Source organism: Anas platyrhynchos, chromosome Z, assembly GCF_047663525.1.
Source record: "Anas platyrhynchos isolate ZD024472 breed Pekin duck chromosome Z, IASCAAS_PekinDuck_T2T, whole genome shotgun sequence".
NCBI classification, from domain to species: Eukaryota; Metazoa; Chordata; class Aves; order Anseriformes; family Anatidae; genus Anas; species Anas platyrhynchos.
In genome coordinates, this window is record NC_092621.1 from 66789336 (window position 1) to 66810480 (window position 21145).

The 21145-nt window shown below is 41.8% G+C and overlaps 1 protein-coding gene across 6 annotated transcripts in view; it reads right to left on the bottom strand.

Moving 5' to 3' along the window:
* PRR16 (proline rich 16) overlaps positions 1 to 12557 on the bottom strand; it is a 161356-nt gene extending 148799 nt beyond the window's left edge. For 4 of the 6 annotated variants that reach the window (XM_072031149.1, XM_072031152.1, XM_072031150.1 and 1 more), the window contains exons 1-2: positions 12235 to 12557; positions 2347 to 2412 (exon numbers count right to left, since the gene is read on the bottom strand). In XM_072031149.1, the coding sequence (XP_071887250.1) occupies positions 2347 to 2412; positions 12235 to 12396 (228 nt within the window). In that variant the 5' untranslated portion in view covers positions 12397 to 12557. The remainder of the gene's footprint in view (positions 1 to 2346; positions 2413 to 12234) is intronic. The other 2 variants (XM_027446353.3, XM_072031154.1) reach the window with 2 other exon arrangements.
* Between the last annotated feature and the right edge of the window lie 8588 nt (positions 12558 to 21145).

Here is a 21145-nt window from a genome sequence, read left to right on the forward strand (position 1 = left end):
AAGATGCAGGTTTACCAGAAATATGGCTACATACAACACTTACCATCTTGCAACTGATATTCAGAAAAGATTCACTAGTGAATGGAAGACTTCAAAAGGATTTTTGATGACTTTTATGATTTTAAAGGACTTTTTTTTTTCTTCTGAAGATTTTGAAAGACATTTCCGTCAGCTACCCTGCATCTAAATGTAAAATTGCTATGTGTGTCTAACTTTAATCAATCTTAGACTATGATTCCTTAGTAAACAATGAAATTAAGCCTCAAGATACTTATCACTGTGATTCCTACACATTATTATCTCCACAAGCACTAGGGTTCTAATTTCTCCTGACACAAAGAACAGGAATCCCATGAATCAGACACCAGCCTCTCACAGACAGATGGAAACCTCCAGAACGACTGGCATTGCTTAATGACAAAAGGCCAGTGTCTTAGCTAATGTAAGCTGGAACAGCTTTCTTAAAGTCAAATCAAATTTACTCAGTGTAGACCACCTTGGAAGTAGGGAAAAAAAAGTCACTCAAGCCAACCTGAAGAATGAAACGGCCTATGTAAAGCCTTTATTAAATAAAAAGTTCTCCTGCACAGTATGTTGTTGTTGTTTTGTTGTTGTTGTTGTTTGTTTCGTTTTGTTTTTTTTTTTTTTTCTAACTCAACATCCTCAGCACCTGCAGTACTATGACTTTTTGCTGCACAACTTATCCATCCATCCATCCATCCATCCATCCATCCATCCATCCATCCATCCATCCATCCATCCATCCATCCATCCCTACTTTAAAGATAGCTCTGTCTAGCAATATAATGTTTTGAGGCTTGTTTTGCATTTCTTTTGGTTTTGTTGTTGTGTTTTCTTTTTGGTTTTGTTTTTGTTTGTTTTCCATGCAGCTGTTTTGTCTCATATCTTTCTACTACACTATGTTTTCCAGGATACTAATCAAGCTACTTTTAACCTCTCAGTTCAGTCAAAAAACCTTGGTGGTTACACAGTATCACAACAGTAAAGACTCTGTTTGCTAAGATTTAAGTCAATGAATGAAAATAATTATTAACTGAAGTATTCTCATATGATTTAGTGTTTATAATCCAAACACTCACATTCTATGACATTTGTTCATTTGTTAATAGTTGGAATCAAATAACCACTGCCTGAAAAATAAGCACATCCAAATTACCTGGTAACGAGAAACTACAAAAACTAGCAATCCCAGCCTCCTCATTCTCTTGCTTCAACGTAAACAACCCAGTTTGGTCAAATAACAATTTATCAAAAGTCTTACAGGTTCACTGTACCATCTGCATTTTGATTTCAAGAAAAGGAAGTTATTAGCTTAGCCGAGATAAATAGTTTTGACTAGCTTGTATAGTTTCCTAGTCTCAATTAACAGTGCAAGATACCAGAAACAACGTCCATACAGAGGCCATTTTTTATCCAAATACAACAGCTTTACTGAGCGTTAAAACCATCTCATAAAAAAGCCCTACCCTATAAGCACTGAAAGTCAAATAAGACTAGACTACTCACCGTCCAAGTGGTAATCCAGGTAAAATTCAGTAGAACTAGTGGAAACCACACGCTGTTGTAAACTTAGCTCAGTCAAATTACATCTGAAATTGACAGTAAAAGCACCTGAAGTGCACTGTAGCTGGACATTTGAAACACTTTTGTTAAGGCCAGTAGCACTACAGTATTTTGAGAAAAGATGCAGTGAATTTTAAATATTCTGGATGCTGAACTGGAAAGCTGAAAAACAGTGTTAGCTAAACCTATAATGAATTTTAAATTAGAAGTTTTGCTTGTAGTAACAGCCCAGGTAACTGGAATCCAGATAGCACAGCTTTCTGTTGCTATACCACATTGGAAATAAAGAAAGAAGCAATACCAATGCTTCCAGATCCTACATGGTATGATCTCCTACTAGGATGAAAAAGACACATGAAGAGAAAAATTTTGTTACTAAGATAAATGCCAGAGTCACCTGAAATTCTAAAGACAAAGCTAAGAAATTTGATGTTGACTTTCATAAGTCAGCATTCAAGAATGGTCAGAAAAACATGCACGTTTAACAGCCCCAAACATTGTTCTGATAGCTGCTGACAGTGACATGAATAAAGGTCAAAAGCTGCATAAGCACCAGAAACTGTTACGGTGGAAAAGAGGACAGGGGTTAGGAAAAGAAAATGAAAGGTCTGTAGAAAAGTAGGGACTAGTAGGATCATAGCATCATAAAACGATTTTGCCTGGAACAGACCTTAAAGACCAACTAGTTCCAACCCCCCTGCCATGGCCAGTGAGTGATGCCACCCACAAGATCAGGTTGCTCAAAGCCCCATCCAACCTCACCTTGAACACCTCCAGGGATGGGGCATCCACAACTTCTCTGGGTAATCTGATCCATTGCCTCACCACCTTCATAAGAAAATACCTTATTTTAGTTTAAAACTGTCACCTATTTTCCTACACCCCCTGACATAGAGTCCCTCCCCAGCTTTCCCGTAGGACTGACCCCTGTAGGTACTGGAAGGCCACTATAAGGTCTACCCAGAGCCTTCTCTTCCCCAGGCTGAACAACCCCAACTCCCTCTGGCTGCCTTCATAGGAGAGGTGCTCCAGCCCTCCAATCATCTTCATGGCCCTCTGGACTCATTCTAATAGGTCCACATCCTTCTTGTGCTGGGGCCCCAGAGCTGAACGCAGTGCTCCAGGTGGGGTATCAAAAGAGCAGAGAAGAGGGGGACAATCACCTGCCTCGACCTGCTGGCCACGTGGCTTTTGATGCAGTCCAGGACACAGTTGGCTTTCTGGGCTGCAAGAGCACATTACCAACTCATATTGAGCTTCTCATCAACCAACACCCACAGGTCCTTCTCCTCAGAGCTGCTCTCAATCCATTCTCCACCCAGCCTGTATTTGTGCTTGGGATTGCCCTGACCCAGGTGCAGGGCCTTGCACTTGTCTTTATTGAACTTCATGAGGTTCACCCAGGCCCACTTCTCAAGCCTGTCCATGTCCCTCTGGATGGTATCTCTTCCCTCCAGTGTGTCCACTGCACCACTCAGCTTAGTGTCATCAGCGAACTCTCTGAGGGTGAACTCAATGCCATTGTTCATGTTGCCGACAAAGATGTTGAACAGCATTGGTCCCAGCTCCAACACCTGAGGAACACCACTTGTCACTGATTTCCACCTGAACATGAAACCATTGACCACAATTGTTTGAGAGCAGCCATCCACCCATTTCCTTACTCACTGGGTGGTCCATCTGCCAAATCCATGTCTCTCCAATTTAGAGTCAATGATATTGTACAGGATGGTGATAAACACTTTGCACAAGTCCAGGTAGATGTCAGTTGCTCTTTCATTATCCACCAACTCTGTAACCCCATGATTGAAAGTCACCAAATTTCTCAAGCATGATTTGCCCTCAGTGAAACCACACAGGCTGGCAACAAATTTGACCTGAATGGTTCACAAAGTTTAATGGTTCACAAAGAAATGTTTATCAAGGGAAGCTGATGTTCCTAACAGAGCATTTTTACCTAATACACACCTGATTATTTGACACCAGATCTTAAGTACTGTGCAAAGTTCTAGGCTCCATAGCACAAGAATGGTATGAACACATTGAAGCAAGTTTCTAAGATGTCCAAGGGACTGGCACATCTGGAGGCACATCACATGAGGAGAGACCGAGAGAACTATGATTCTTCAGCCTGCAGAAGAGAAGACTCAGGGAATCTCAATGTGTATCTGTATCTGATTGGAAGGAATAAGATGACGTCAGACTCTTGTCAGTGGTGCTAAATGAAAGGACAACAGGCAAAAATTGAAATACAGGATATTCTACTTAAAAAGAAGGAAAAAAGAATTACTGTGAGGGTGATTCAACACTGGCACAAGTTGCTAAGAGAGGCTGTATTCTCTCCATCCTTGGAGATATTCAAGACTGAATTGTAAAAGGTCCCAAGCAACCTGCTCTAGGTGTTTCTAGAATGGTTTGGGTGATTTCCAGAAATACCCTTTCAGCCTCAACCAGTCTGTGATTCTATGATATTTAAAAATATATACATAAGTTCCATTTATTTCTCTAATAACTACTGAACTGTAAGTAGTAATTTTAGCTGACAATTACTCTCACATTAGCACACGCACTTACAAGAATTCAGAGAATTACTACTATGAACATATTCTTTTTACCCATTTCTAACAAACTGGAAGAAAAAGTAGAAGGCATATAACAGCAACAACAGAAACAAACAAACAAACAAACAAAGGAACCTCAATGACAAAGCATGGAAGAAAAGAATTACACTTGTTTTTTGTTAAGATAAACAACAAGAAACAACATGCTGACCTTGATTTCCCACAATAATTTTATACAGGGAGGTTACTGAGTTACATGGGTACAAATCAATCCATTATTATAGTGATGCGAGCCCAAACTGTTTATTTGTTAATGTTTTCATTTGGGTTTATTTCCTTAAACTGCATCTTTCAGGTTACATAAGCTGCCTGTTTTAACAAATGTCTTTTCCATCAAAATACAAATGTTATTAGATATCAAAACAAGATGGTTTTGAATAAACACTTCAAGCACTTAGCTCACTTTCTGCAGTTCAATGGGAAGACCAAAGTTCCAGAACCCCATGCAGATGGCCTTACTTTAATCAAATGTTAAACTTCCCCCATTATTTTCAGATGTACAAAAACTGTCCCCTTCTCTTACAACATAAACCACTACAGTGCAAGTAAGGATGTTGTACTCTGCTTCTACCTTGAAGCAATTGTGAAGCTATTCTATCACTGAAAGAACCGTGAACATACCACACTAAAGGGAAGAACATAATACCATCATGGATGACAGACTGAAATAATTACTGCAGTTATCCAAAAAGAATTAATGGAGAAAAAAAAAAAAAAAAAAAAAAAAGGTGTTTTAACATTGGAGGATTTTTCACATTACTGAGAAATAATCTACAATGAAATCTGGAAGTGATTCAACACCAGTGCTCTCAGTCTTCGTAATGTAATGTGGCACATGCTGCATGAAACAACGGATGAGTTTGTTAACCTTTAAAGACATATGAACACACCATTATTTTTGCAAAAGCAACAACTGGCAGTACTACTCCTTCTGTATGGAGGCAATTTCCCTTCATGACTGCAATCAGCTGTAGTACAGTAATCTTAAACTAAACCAGAATGCCAACAGCTCAGCCACCAAGCCCTCCCACCCCCAGTAATTCAACACACACATGCAACTGACCAAGGAAAGCTGCAGTCAGAGATCTGGTAGGGGATTTTCTCAGCTCTTCCACTGTGGAAGCAGCCTCTGTCTTCATTCCTCTCATAGGTACAGAAAAAAAAAGGCATTTTGGAGCATTCCAGATAGCTATGACCAAAGTCAGTGATGTACAGAGCCAGACACAAGCTGAGAGAGAAAGGAATGTATAGGCTGCACTGTTTAACACATTCACAGCTAACACAAAAAAAAATCAGCAGTATTGTAACATGCACCATGCATTGACATTTGAGTGAAATTCTACCTCAAGACCTTTACATTAAGGCAACAAAGCACATTATCTGCTACTTATTGTGGAGATAAAAATAAAAAGAAAAAAGCCCAGCTAATAGCAAAATAAAACGAAGACCCATATATATAAAGGCAACAAAGCTGATGTAACCTGCATGACTGAATATCTGCTGCAGAACAGCAGCCTATATGCAAAACAGACCCCTTCACTGTGTCCGCCTCTCAACAATAACCCTTACTGAAAATTCCAGGATGGGTATGGGGACATCTGAACAGGATACACATGAGTTAGCTGTGAGGTTTCTGACCGTTCAGTTCACTTGCCTAGAATAGGATAACATATGGAGAAGACTCTAAGCCACCAACATTTTGCAACTCTAAACAAAATGAAAACTAGATGATGATAGTGATGCTGTTTACGGAGATATTGTGAAGTAGGTACTAAGAGATAGTACTCTTTCAACTCAAAAAGAGTATGTGCACCTCACCCCACCTCCACCAAACAGCATTAATTAGTTGGGTATAAATCAATTGTGAGCAGCAATTTGGCTGCAAGATTATGAATGGAAGTGGGAGGGCTGTTCCAGAACTTCATAAGGTATATGAGTAATGGGAAGGGAGATATTGTTTCATTTTCAGAGGGAACCAGAAAAGATCTGCAAAACTTAAATAACGGTACTCAGCCAAGTCATTTATTTTTTATGACACATTCATATACATACATGGCAGAAACTGATTCCTCTGAATTTTGAACTTTTACCAAAAATGAAGCAGACCCAAAATAACTTCTGCCTCCATGACGTTGTTGTTGTTACTGCTGAAGTCAGCGTCAAATGTCTGACTGCAACAGAACGAAGTTCTTGCCTCACTACTCCTGTTTTCTGTATCACGGTCAGTAGTGCACAGATTGTGTGAAGTTCATACTTTAGCACAAAGATACATGTTTTCAGTGTGGTACTGTTTTTATTTGAAAACTGAATTTATATATGCTCTATTTAGCTCATGGTTGCACAATGCACATTACTATCAGGAGCTTAGTATTGCATAAAGGGAATGAAGTAGCTGACATGAGTGTTTAGAAAAACAAAATAGCTAGCACAAATTGACAGTGTGCTTCCCTCCATCAAGTCTCTTGATTTTAATAAGCAGTGCTCTATATTTATGCTAGTTATTCCTTTCATTGTGTTACACAATAGATTATTGATAGCTTTGATTAAAAATCAGATACAGAGCAACTTTACTTAGTACTAAATCAGCTTTTAAATTGGTCCCGACAACCTCAAAACATTCTTTAAGGTTCATAGCTACCTTTTAGCCCTATTAGCATTGTTGATACTATTTGAAAAAGTTTTATGTAATTACATCTGTGCTTTTCTATTGTGTGTAACTGTATATATGCTTCATAGGCCACAAGAAATAAAGGGAAAGGAAAACTATGATTCATTTACCTGCAGTGACTATTTATGGCCCCATTTGGACCCTGGGCAGATCACAACAAAGCTGTGTGCAGTGCTTCTCTTACATAATGAATCATACTCTGCACTTACAATAAACATCCAGGTAGGGTTCACAGTTGCATCTGTCACTAAGGACTGCAATGAGAAAACAGAAAAGTCTGCTGCTGGAGAGAGAAGCAAGTTTTGGAATGGACAATGCCACCTGGCATACGACACTTGGTGCTGGTCTCTGACCTGGACCACAAGCTCAGCTACAACCACAAAAATACCAAGAAAGCTTCATTCCCCTCCTCATCTTATACTCCCCCCCACACGTTACTGACCACATGTACAAAACCCATATGCACTGAAGCGAGACCCACTCCAAAAGGAATGCTCAAGAGTGCCAGCATCCAGAATCCATATGTAAGGAAGGGCATCTGCATCTGTAGGATTTCTAACAGCAGGAAGAAACATGCTCGAAAAATTCTTCCTTCAGTTGCCACCACCTAGCAGAAGGAGCTGCAGCTCCTTGATAGCAGGAATGAGCAGGAGAAGGAAGGGATTAAAACATTTTGCTTTGCTTTGCCTAGCCCCAGGACTCTATGCAGTACATTCCATACTTATACTATAACCCCGCACACTTCATGCTACAATATGAACCACAGTGTTTTTCGTACAGCTGTTTGTTTCTGCGTGTACAACAGAGATACTAATAGATGATTGATTGTCACCGCTCTAATCCTCTTGTTGGATATAATCTGCAGTTTCCTAGATTCTGGATGAACACAGAACAACCTGAAGAGCCTTACTGCCATCTGGATCACCAGCTGAACACAGAAACCAGAAAGGAATGGGAAACACTGGTGTTGAAATTCTAATATGCTCAATGCAGGCCAGACGTAAAAAATGCAGATCAGGGAATACATTACCCCCACACACACCTAAAAAAATATGACTGGCCCGATTGTAGAAACAGGTCATCAACCCCTGCAAAAATCTGTGTGTTCTTTTAGTTTTGTTTCTTTTGTTGTTTGTTGTTGTTTGGTTTTGCATCTAATAGTTCCATCATCACTCAGAAAACATTATTTAAGTCATAACCAAGTTATATATATCACATATTTATGAAAAATAAAAGTGGCTGTTAGGTGAGGGGTGATTATTCATTCATTCTTTCAGCAAAATATTTTAGGAGAATTTAGAGCAGAGGAGGTAGACTAAGAGAGACTGGAAATTTACTGATGCAAGTGCAATGCCTCTTAGGGCTACTGTTTCTCCTGCACCTCTATTTTGGATTATCCTAAATATTGGCAACAGCTCCACAGCTGCTTCCTTTTGATAAAAGGTTGAAGCTTATTTAGCCAATTAAAAGCCATGCAAATGTTTCACACATAACTTCCAGGAATTTGTTTTGCATGATGAGCTTTTATTACAATAAGAAGTATTTATCAAATTATTTGGTGAAGTATTTCCTTAATGTAAACAAGAGCAAGGCTCCAGAAATGTCTAACATCATAAAATGTGAAAGCAGTGAAGTCTTAAAAATGTGATCTCCTTTCCCTGGCATCATCAGGTGCACAAGCACACCCCCTACCTACAATGCCTTCTGAAGTCAGTAAGAGAATTAGGGCCACATTGTGCATTTTACACTCAAAATAGTTTAACTAGCACACATCTTCTGGTCTCCTGTAGTGCTCATCACCTCATTTCTTAGGTACTTGACAAATAAATTCACAAAGCAACATTTAATAATAACCATCTTTCTAAACCAACTATAGAAGAAAGAAAAAAAAAGAAAAAAGAAAAGGGAAAAAAAAAAAAGGTCTTTTATCCAATACTCCGGAGTAGGCTTCACTAACGTAATGTTGAAACAGCCTGGACTAAAGAAACATTCAATGTTACTCAATTATCTGGCACTCCTTTGATTTTTCTTTGGAATATTCATCAAATAATGGCTACTCAAATCCATTTTGAACAGTAATTTCTTCCAGCACAAAAGCACATCCCACTGTTGGTATACACCCACCTTATGTTTCTTTTTAGCAAGGAGACAGAAGTGGCTGAGTCCCTCCGTAGTTAACAGCACCCTAGAGAGTACAGTTATGGACTAGCCATACATAAACTCAAGCTCTGCACTTAGACCCCCTACATCTAACGTGGCTGTTGGTCACCACTTCTCCACCTCCAGTCTTTGCGGGCACCTCAGATTAAGAAGACCAATAAAAATAAGAAGAGGCAGATGTTCCATTTCTCAGACATGAGAACTCTTAGCACGTATTTGTTTTAATCCATATGTTTCTGTCGTTATGTTTTTACAGAAAATTTCTAAACTTCAGGCATCTGGATTTAACAGTCTGTCCTCCCCCTAGTTCCCCTGCCCAGCCTCTATTTAAACACAAAAGCTGGTTGCAGCAGCCATCAGAAAAAAAGCTCTGGAACAAAGGGCAGATGCAAAAACATTAACATAAGTAAACAATAACAAGCTAAATGTAATGACATACAAGTCTTGTAAGCCATATTCTTTACTGTTATAAAACTGTTCACTCTAAAGCAATAAAACTACCTTGCAATTTGATGGTACTTTGAGTATAAAACTTAAAAAATGAAGGCTAAAAGATACTAGGAGAGGACATCCAGTTTATCCCAATGCCTGAACTGATATATTATGTGTTGCATAATAAATAATTGGTAATTAAGAGTAAAATACAGGTAAACATAATCAGAAATAAAGTTCTATAAATGATGCATTTTCAAAATCACAACTAAGTATTAATGCAACTTCATGCAATAATAATAAATAATAATAATAATAATAATAATAATAACCCTACCTCGTATAATAATAATAACCCTACCTCATAACCTACCACTAAAACAGAATGTAAGTCTTTTTAACATAATAACAATTTAAAAAGAAGGCCATTTTCAGAATACTGTATTCCTAATAGTGAAAAAAAAAAAAAAAAAGAACAACTGAAGAGGGAGGTAGTACAAAAGTCTGACTTCAGCAAACATACCATGAAGAAAAATTATAGCCTAAACATTTTGAGAAGTACACAATTTGGGTGAGTTTACCACCTTGCCTGGTCCTACAGTACAGAACCACAGAAATAGGACAGATTTACTTCTGTTTATAATACACCAAACAATAAACCAACTCTTTCTACATGTTTTGATGAAACATCTGCAAATGCATTTGAACACCTACAAAAAGCTACGAAAAAACATGATTAGTAATTTATAGTATCATCAATTGCCTCACTTCCACATTAAAAGGTACACATTCCAGAGGCATCAAGAAGCCCTGTACAGGATTAGTCCATACTACAAAAGGCAGACAACTGGGGGTACTCATATGGCAAACTCCAGCGGACCATAAATGCCATACAAAGTGTATGTAATACATAATGATAATGTTGCAAACAAGCCAATAACATGTAACCCTCACTGGTCATGATATCACAGGTATCACCTTTGTATAATATATAGAGAAATTGTTACTCAGAAACTCGTGTGATTACAAACAGGAATTAAGTCCCCTTTTGATAGAAATAGTTCTATTTGCTCTCAAAACAGATGCTCTTGGCAATCCTACTACCCTTTAACACATACACAGGACTTCATAGAGTCACAGCACAGTTGTTCTACAACTTCCTTTTTACATTTCACTTCTGCTTGGGAAAAGAAGTTCCAGACAAGCCGTTTCCCCATCAAGCAGAGGTAAACCCCGTTCTCTCTCACAGATGCAGTCAACCAGAATAGACACGTTTGCTTAGATAAAACATGCCACAGTAAATGATGACACATGACCTCCACCTACAGAGATCTTGTTTGCTCACTAGAGGAAAGCTGGGAGTGATTATGTGCAGGGAATTCCAGGTCCTGAAATATGTGCTTCTGCAGCAACAGAAGCCAGCTTGCTCTATCAGACTTAAAAACGTTTAAAGAACTACTCTATAAACAATGTTTGCTTCCACTTTAATATATATATATATATTTATATAAAAGCAGTGCAGACAGCTGCACTTTAAAAAATTATATTAAAAGAAAAAAAAAAAAGAGAGAAGAAATCTGGAGTTGTGGGTGGGAATAAGTCTAACAGCTGTGATTAGTGAGCCGCGTGTTTATGTATCTGCCAACATCATATGAAGCACTGGGTGAATTTCAGCCTGCCTTGGATGGCAAAAGTCTGTTGTATAAAACTTGTTGACAATGTTGTTAAAATAGAAAACTAATATTTGATAGCAAAAGACACAGCCTCTTATAAATGTCAAATCCAGGATTATAAAGCAGCACAGAGATTCTGGACTTGAATTTCGGTGCATAATCCAACCATCTGTCGACCAGTTGTGTAGCAAAATCAAGATAACGTGCACATCTCCAAAAGGACAGCCAAATTGTTTTTCTCCTGCTACAGCATTTCGCTGCTTACAAACATCCCCGCAGTAATCGCACCCCGCCTGCAGATTAACCTAGGGGAGACGACACTCGCCACGGGCAAAGGGAAAGATTGCAAAGGCAATCTTGCCAGATCGACAAGACAAACAGGGCTCCCGGTGCAGCCTGCAGAGGCAGCGGCAGAGGCAGACCCGCCGCACCGCTGCCGCCGGGCTGGGCAGGGACCCCGAGCAGCTCAGGGCGCCGGGTGCGGGGGTCCTTAGCGGGCCCCCCCCAGATCCTCAGCAGCCGGCGGAGCGGCGCCGGGCCGCAGCCTGGGGGTGCACACAGGCTTACATCGGGCGGCCAAAAGTTAAACGCGCTGGGGCGGGAGGAGACCCGCTCCAGCTGCCTCTCCATCCGCCGAAAAGCTGCAGACCCCCCATTCCTCCCCAGGCACATTCCTCCCCAGGCACTCTCTTCGCTCCGCGGGGACCCCGCAGGGCACCCCCGACCTCCCGAATGAAAACTCCGGAGGGTGGGAAGTCCCCGGGAAGGGCCGCCCGGCAGCTGCGGGGGGAACGCGGGGGCTTCAGCCGCGCCCGCCCCGTCCCAGCGCCGGGCGCCGCAGCGGGGTACGGGCACCCCCAGGGCACGGACACGCCGGGGAACAGACACCCCCTGGGGCACCGCCACCCACCCAGGCACAGACACCCCTCAGGGCACGGCCGGGGGCCACGCCGGCCCGGCCCGGCCCGGCCACTAGTTGCTGGGACCGCCGCGAAGAAGTGGTGAAAGGAGCCAGGGGCAACGGCGGCGGAGCCCCGGGGGGACGGGGCAGACCGTCGGTCCGTCCGCTGTGCTCCCCGCTGCCGGCGCTTCTCACCTCCTTAAGTTCCTTGGCCACGTCTTTCAGGTCCCCCAGCACTAATTCCAAATCCTCCACGATGATCTTGATCTGCTCCTTCACCTTGGCTTTGGAGGCAGCCGGCGGCCCCTCGGACGGCGACGAGGACGAGGATGCGGTCCCCTTGGACTGGGCGGACATCCTTCGGGGCAGCCCGGCGCGGACACGGGGGGGGCACGCAGGTCAGGCGAGCAAGGCGGCCGCCGGCCGCCCGGCGCCGTCCCTCCGGCTCCCGGAGCTGTCGCAGCCGCTGCCACCACCGCCGCCGCCGCCACCACCGCCGCCGCCGCCGCCTGCCCGCCCGCGCATCCCGCGCCGGGGGCGCCGCGCCGCGCCGCGCTCCGCCGGGCGGCCGCGCTGTGCAGCTGCCATCGGCTCCCGGGAGCGGCGCGGGGGCCCGGCTGCAGCCCGCCGTGCGCCGCGCCTGCGCCTCGCCCCGCCCGCCCCCGGCTCGGCTCCGCTCCGGCCCCCGGTGTCCCCGGCCCCCGGCCCCCGGCCCCCGGCTCCGGCCCGGGAGAGAAGGGACCGGGGGAGGAGCGGCCGCCGCCGCCCGCGGCGTCGCCCCCGCCGTGCTCCCCGCGGGAGGGGGAGGCAGCGAGGGTGCTCCGCGGGAGGCGCTCCCCGCCCGGCCCGGCACGGCTCGGCACGGCTAGGTGAGCGCACGGTGCTGCATCGACACCCCCCGGGCTGCCCGGCCGAAAATGGGTGACAGCCGAAACACCCCCTACCACCGCCACCACCCTTAACTGGGACGCTTCTTGCAGCTGGCTCGGCGCGCGATTCAGTTCCCGTCCGGAGGAACTGAAGGGCAGTTCAATTGCAACAGCAGTGCCCATTCTGGGGGGCAAAAAGCAGCATTCCGAGGTGCCGGAGCCTCGGACCATACATCCGGACGTACCACACCTCTGCCTAGGCTCCTCGGGGTGTTTTTGGCTTCAGATAGCTTCTGTAAGGTGGCTGCAAGAACGAATGCCACCGAACTAGGAAAAGTCATTCAGTCTGTGCCCGCCAATATTTACTGCTCAGCAAACACACAGGAGACCCTGTTTTAGTCGGGAAGTAAAGGTTGTCCATCTCATCAGACAGAAATAAAAACATGCATGAAGCAGAACAGCTCTGGGATGCTGCCCAGTATACCGCCTGCCTCTCTCCAGAGTTCAGGCCCATGCAGCTTTTGAGAACATGCTCTTTCCAGCGTCATTCGGAGATCTGTCTGTGGTGCAAATGGAAGAGATTGTTAGAAAACCCTCACCTGCAGTGGTTTTCCATATTACTACAAAAAGGTGTCATGTTCAGGCAAGAAGAATTGGTTTAGGTATTTTGTACCTCTCACTAGCTATGAACAGGACCATAGAATCAAAAGAATGGCTTGGGTTGGAAGAGACCTTAAAGATCACCAGTCCCAACCCAACTTACATAAGCAGGGATGCTACCCACTAGACCACTTTGGCCAAGGCCCCAACCAGCCTGGCCTTGAACACCTCCAGGGATGGGGCATCCACCGCTTCTCTGAGCAGCCTGTGCCAGAGCCTCACTGCCTCTTCTTTAGAGGGCATGCAGCCAAGTCCAGCTTTGAGGATCGCCCTGCATGACTGCAACTGAATTTGATGCTGTAAATGCTTATGAGATTTTATGAGGTTGAAACCTCAGATGTTTCAACCTAGCTAAGCGAGATTGGGAAAAGCAGAAACCTTGCCCAGAGCAGTGTGTCTGCACATGGTACAAAATCTCATGTGGTGATGAACAGTTTGTCTCTGGGAAGGGTGTGGGACTGGGATATGAATAAACAGGGACTGACAGCAACTCTTACTGTCTTGGTTTACATGTAATTATCTTTTCACTTTTTTACCACTAAAAAACCTGCAGCGTTAGGCTCATTTGTTAGTGAATAAATATTAGAAAATATTTCTCCTTCGCTGTCTCTCAGAACTTTTAAACAATTTTAAGAAGGCCATTTTCAATAATAGTTTTTCCTTTTGACTTCCCTCAAGTCTCATGGTGGATTATTTTCATCTCACCATAGCTAAAGCTCTACTAACAGTGACTTTTAAAAGCATCCGTGCTGGTTATTTTTGCTTAACAGTTTCTGTATGAGCAACAGTATCATATGATTTTGGAAGCTTGCAAAGAAATTCTGTCTGAGTCTTCAGACAAGCCACCACTAAGCTGAGAAGAAAACAATGCACAAGTTGTTGATTGAGTTTAAAGTTATTAATTTGTTTGAATACTATTCCTCAAAGGCATTGTTTTAGCAGGGAAAAAAAAAATTACTAGTGAAAATATCTCTGTAGAAGCTAGCACACATCCAGTTTATAATTAGAGAAAGCAGTCTATTTTCTGACAGAAATTAAGGATACTGTGTAATAGTATACTGTATATACCTGTATGCAAAAAGGTTTAAATAGATAAGGGATCATTTCTGCTACATTTCTGTAGTAGAAATCACCAGCATTGTGACAAAACTGATAACAGATTTTCTACAGATAAATTTTGTCTAACCTAACTGAACATTCATGATTAGACATATTTTTCCTACACAGTGACTTACTGTTTATGTTTTCAGTATAAAGCTTTGGCAACTCCTACTGCTAAATATTTTTACTTTAACAACAGAATATTTCTGTTCTATCACACTAGTTGAAGTCATGAGAAGACTTTACCCATAATCACTTGGTTATCACATTTCCTTAATCCTGTGACCATGTCTGGAGACTTTCCAAACTTTTGAAGATATAAGTCTTCAAAAGATATAAGGATATAAATCTTCAAGATATAAATCTTCAAAAGTTCGGATAAAAATCCACCTCACCAATAGCTCCACTTCAGTATTGGCGTTCTTCTATGAGCTATACAGGTCTATATAATGGCTGATATTTTGTGTTCATCCAAGTAACTGCTGTTTGAGGGAAAACAAACAAACAAACAAAATTCACAGTCCTAAGACTGCAGTAAAGTAATTTTACCCCAAATAAAGCCCTGAGACTAATTTTAGGTGTTTTTTTTTGTTTTGTTTTGTTTTAAATGCTATCACATGCTAAGCTGTGTTTCAGTTAGCAAATAGGCAGTGTCACAGAGCAAAGTTACATGATTTCTTATTCCTTGATTTCTTTTGTTTCTATGCCTGCAAGTAAATGTTATTTATCTGTGTACTGTCAGTTTCTTCTTTTTGAAGTCTTTCTAGTTGTATTCTCATCATATCTGAAGTAGATAATCAGGAAAAAAAGGAAAAAAAAAAAGACTAATATCTTACAATTATTTTCTTTCTTTCTCTGCAGGCCCTTGGTAAAATGAAGAGGATGCACAAGAAGTTTCCGCAAAACTCTTGGCATATGAAGTTATTTTGGAAATAGAAGTTATTCTGGAAGTTATTTTGGGCCTTCAAAGTGCAGTTCACTGACCCTCCACTAACACTTTTTAATCCAGAAAATAGCACCCAAACAAAAACAAAACACACATTAAATGACTATTTAGTGAAGCAATGTGTCACTCAGCCGCACCATTGCCAGCTGTGATCTCATTAAAGCTCACAAGTAGAGTAAGGCTTGGCCTGATCAGTAATTGGAAAGGACATCTCACAGGAAAATATTTCAAGATGTTGCGAAGTTTGATTTTGGTGATTCAGTAGATGGCACTTTTCATTTTGAAAAAAAATAAAAATAAAAAAAATAATCCTATAACTCAGTATTACAAATACAGTGAACTCAGCACCCACACAAAAGCAGTTATCTGATCATGTTGTTTTATTTATGCTGTTTATTTTAATGTGTGGAGTCACAAAAAGAGTTGGAAACTATGCAGAAAATCACAAGTAATTGTAAAAAGCACATGAATCACATAAATCATTTTTCAAGATAATCAGCCAGACAAGATAATCAGCCAGACCAATCATATGAGAAGTCCAGAAATGTAATTACTTTAAATGTAGTCACTTTCCTCAAAAAAAAAAAAAAAAAAAAAAAAAAAAAAAAAAAAAAAACACAGAGAGAGAGAGAAAAGGGGAAAAAAAAAAAAAGAAAAAAAAAAAAAACAGACACCCCCAAGTGTTTAACCATCTAGAAGAATCAGATAAACTACCTGAAGCAGATAAACTTTCATACTTATTTGTATAGAAGAATACAAACCAAATGAGCACTTTGCAAATTATATATGGAGAACTACATATATATACATATGTATGTGTATATGTATATGTAGAACTATCTATGTATCAAACTTTCCCCAACTCATCAGTGTTTCAGATTAATTAAAAATTAATTTTCTGTTGCCTGTTGAAGATATTTTGTTTGAGTTTTGTATCATTTACCAAATCTAAAAGTTGGAAGTCTTCTGTACCAAACAAAACTTTTTATATCTGTATGTTCTAACTTATTTTAAACATTTTCACACTTTCCAAATAAAATTAAAGAATTTACAAGACAAAAAGCTACCTAGGCAAACTAACTAGTTTTGAAGATGATAAATGAAACCTTGATTTACTTTATATCCCTATTTTCTCCCTAAAGGAAATATTCCATACAAAACAGGGAAGCACTGGAGCATTAAGCCTGTATTTTTAATCCTAAAAAAAAAAAAAAATCATGACAGAAAATTTCATTCAGTTGTCACAGATATGCATATTAGACATGTGCTGATTATAATATTCATTTAAAGCTCCAATATTAGTCATGTGTTAAACTATAGTACAATGGCTTATACTATACTATAGTAATACAATAGGTTAAACTGTAGTACAATGTCACAATGTCACTTGCATTCCAAATGCAAGTTAACTGCAGTTTTTGATCTCTTACATTTTTGTCCAAAAAGAGTAGTGGGCTAATCTCTCTCCAAAAGGCTGCCATATTTAAATGGATGTCATTGTCTTTTAGTAGTAGTAGTAGTAGTAGTAGTAGTAGTAGTAATAGTAGTAGTAGTATACTATTCTTTGATGATTATTCTGAAGTGACAGCGACTATTTTACATTACAGACTACAAAGTTATTTTTCATTTCTGTAGAGACTAAAATGTTGTGAGGGAGCAATTAGAATGTACCCAGCTCCAGGTAGGGCATGGTGAGGAATGAGTAGAGAACTTGTCGTGAGAATTAAGGGGTAGGCTGGTGTGGGGGACACTGTTGTGGGGGTGTACTACAGGTCACCAGATCAGGAGGAGGTTGACAAGGCCTTCTACAAGAAGCTGGAAGTAGTCTCGCGATCCCGGACTCTGGTTCTCATGGGGGACTTCAATTATCCAGAAATCTGTTGGGTAAGCAACTTGGCCAGGCACACGCTGTTCAAACAATTCCTACAATGTGTTGAAGCTAATTTTCTGTCACGTCAGGGGGTGCTTCTGAACCTTGTTCTTACCAACAGGGATGGGCCTGATAGGGATGTGAGGGTTAGGGGCAGCTTGGGATACAGGAACCATGAAATGGTGGAGTTCCAGATGGAACTTGGTGGAAGAAGTAAGGCAAAAAGTAGGATTGCTACCCTGGATTGCTACCCAGAAAACCAACTTTGTCCTCTTCCAGGACCTACTTGGGGGTATCTCATGGGCTAGATTACTTGAAGGCAAGGGTGCTTGTGAGCGCTGGGCAACATTTAAACTGTACTTCTTCCAAGCTCAGGATTGGTGCATCCCTAAGAGGAGGAAATTGGGGAAGGGGGGCAGGAAACCTGCATGGATGAGCAAGGAGCTCATCAACAAGATTAAAAGGAAGATGAAGGTTTATGAAATGTGGAAAAAGGGCCTGTCCTCTTGGGAGGAGTACAAGAATGTTGTCAGGACCTGCAGGGACACGACAAGGAAGGCTAAAGTCCACCTGGAGGTGAAGCTTGCGAAAGAGATAAAGGATAATAAGAAGTGGTTTTTTTAAGTATGCAAACAATAAAAGAAAGACTAGAGATAATGCGGGTCCCTTGCTGAAGAAGGTGGGTGTCCTGGTAACAGGAAATATCGAGAAGGCAGAGACACTGAATGCCTTCTTTGCTTCAGTTTTTGTTTCAAGGACTCCCCCCCCAGGACTTCTGGACCCTGGAGGGAGGAGAAAGAGTCTGGGAAGTGGAGATCTCCCCCCTGGTTAACAAGAGTGTGGTTCGGGAGCATCTGAGTGGTCTCAACACTCACAAGTCCATGGGTCCCAATGGGATGCATCCACATGTGCTGAGGGAGTTAGTGGAGGTGATAATCGAACCACTCTCCATCGTCTTTGAAAGATCCTGGAGAACAGAGGAGAGATCCTGGAGAGAGTTGCCTGAAGACTGAAGGCCAGTGTCACTCTGGTCTTCAAGAAGGGCAAGAAAGAGGATCTGTGAAGCTACAGGCTAGTCAGTCTCACCTCTGTCTCTGCAAAGGAGTTGGAACAGCTTGTTCTTGATGCCATCTCCAAGCAATTGGAAGAGAAGAAGGCTATGAGGAGTAGTCAGCATGGATTCACAAAGGGGGAATTGTGCTCGACCAACCTCGTTGCCTTCTGTGATGTCATCACCAGCTGGGTAGACAGGGGGAGAGCAGTGGATGTCATCTACCTTGACTTTAGCAAGGCTTTCAATACTGTCTCCCACAACATCCTGCTAGCAAAGCTGAGAAAGTGTGGGATAAAGGAGTGGACACTAAGGTGGGTTGAGAACTGGCTGACTGGCTGAGCTCAGAGGGTGGTGATCGGTGGCACAGAGTCCAGCTGGAGATCTGTGACTAGCGGTGTTCCCCAGGGGTCAGTGCTGGGTCCGGTCTTCTTCAACATCTTCATCAACAACCTTGATGAGGAAATAGTGTCCATCCTCAGCAAGTACGTTGATGACACAAAGCTGGGAGGAGTGGCTGACATGCCAGAAGACTGTGTTGCCATTGAGAGAGACCTGGACAGGCTGGAGAGATGGGCAGGAAGTAACAAAAGGAGGTTTAAAAAGAGCAAGTGTAGAGTCCTGCACCTGGGAAGGAACAACCCAAAGTATCAGTACAGGCTGGGGGATGACCTCCTGGAGAGGAGTTTTGCAGAGAAGGACCTGGGGGTCCTGGTGGATGACAGGTTGGCCATGAGCCAGCAATGTGCCCTGGTGGCCAAGAAGGCTAATGGGATACTGGCGTACATAAAAAGGAGTGTGGCCAGCAGGTCAAGGGAGGTGATCCTCCCCCTCTACTCTGCCCTGGTCAGGCCTCACCTGGAGTAGTATGTCCAGTTCTGGGCTCCCCGGTACAAGAAAGACAGGGATCTCCTAGAAAGAGTCCAGCGGAGGGCCACAAAGATGATACAGGGCCTGGAGCATCTTCCCTATGAGGAAAGACTGAGACCTGGGTCTGTTCAGCCTTGAGGAGAGAAGACTAAGAGGGAATCTTATCAATGTTTACAAATATCTTAAGTCTGGGAGACAGCAATATTTGGACAACCTCTTTTCAGTGGTTTGTGGGGACAGGACAAGGGGTAATGGCCACAAGACAGAGCACAGGAAGTTCCACACCAACCTGCAAAAGAACTTCTTTGTGGTGAGGGTGACAAAGAACTGGAACAGGCTGCCCAAGGATGTTGTTGAGTCTCCTCTGGAGATATTCAAGGCCCATCTGGATGCCTACCTGGGCAGCCTGCTCTAAGGAACCTGCTTTGGCAGGGGGGTTGGACCCGATGATCTGTTGAGGTCCGTTCCAACCCCCACAATTCTGTGATTCTGTGATTGCCTTCAGTTAAAGGGAAAAAATTAAATGTACTTTCTGATGTGTAGTATAACTAAATACTGTTATGTTATTTAACTTCTTTAAAAACAAACAAACAAAAAAATCCCCTAGAAAGAAAATCTGGATCGCAAAATGAAGTAGACAATTCTGAATTAAGTTGGCTCATTTCCAATCAATAATTAGCAAGCATAACAGAAATCAGGTTAATGGTAATTTCACTGTTTGCACCACGTTCTTGCCTTACTCCTTTCACCCAAGATTTATTGGATCTTCAACAGAGAAGAAATAGTACCCAGTTGGAAGATAAGCTTACTGAAACTAAGTCCTCTTTGGAGGACTAGAGTTCTGTCAAGCTTATAAAACAATCATAGCAAGCCAACCATCTGGGATATTCCCCAGGCACTAAATTGCTGTGGGCTTCTTACAGCCAAATTTCAACTACTACTGATATTTCTCTAAAAAAAGTCAAACACTCTGAGAAGTACACAAAAGAAAGGTTTTAAATGACTTGTTACTTGCGAATCAGTCTTTCAGTACCTATATTAAGGAATAGGGTATCTTATCAAAAAAGCACATATCAATTATGAGTTCTTTAGTATAATGAAGACCTTTTTTCAATGTAAAATTCAACAGAGTACTGTATGTGGAATAAGACATGACTATAAAACCAAAGTCATTCAGAATATGGTACCTAAAGCTGATCTGATAATATGAACTTTTCCAAGTGTTATGAACACTGTCTGTTGATACTATAGAAATTGTGTCTTCTAACCTTGCATAAATAATTCTCTGTACAATGCTTTGATTCAACAATGAGCCAAAGGATAGACAAAGAAAAAAATATATATATATATTAATCTGGAAGATTAAGACAACTGAACTATATGCATATGCTTCCTTGAAAGATGCAGGAGTGTATTTTTGCTCTCCAATAAATGTTCATTTCAATGTCCATTCTTCTAGTGGAGAGTATTAACAAAAATCTCTGACTTAAGTCAATACAGAGTTATATGTTAAAAAAATAAATTAGGAAATGAAGACGGTAATGAAAAACATGCTTATACCATGCTTATTGCATCTCTTTGGCAAGGATGTATCCTAATGTTTCTAAAGTATAGGAATAATTCAAGATGATTTTTTTTTTTTTGTCTTTGTTGAAGCAGCAATACAGCAATCCTAGAACAGTATTTTTTGTCAGTCACTTCTTGTACTTCTTCAAAGTCATTTACTGGAAGTACTGAAG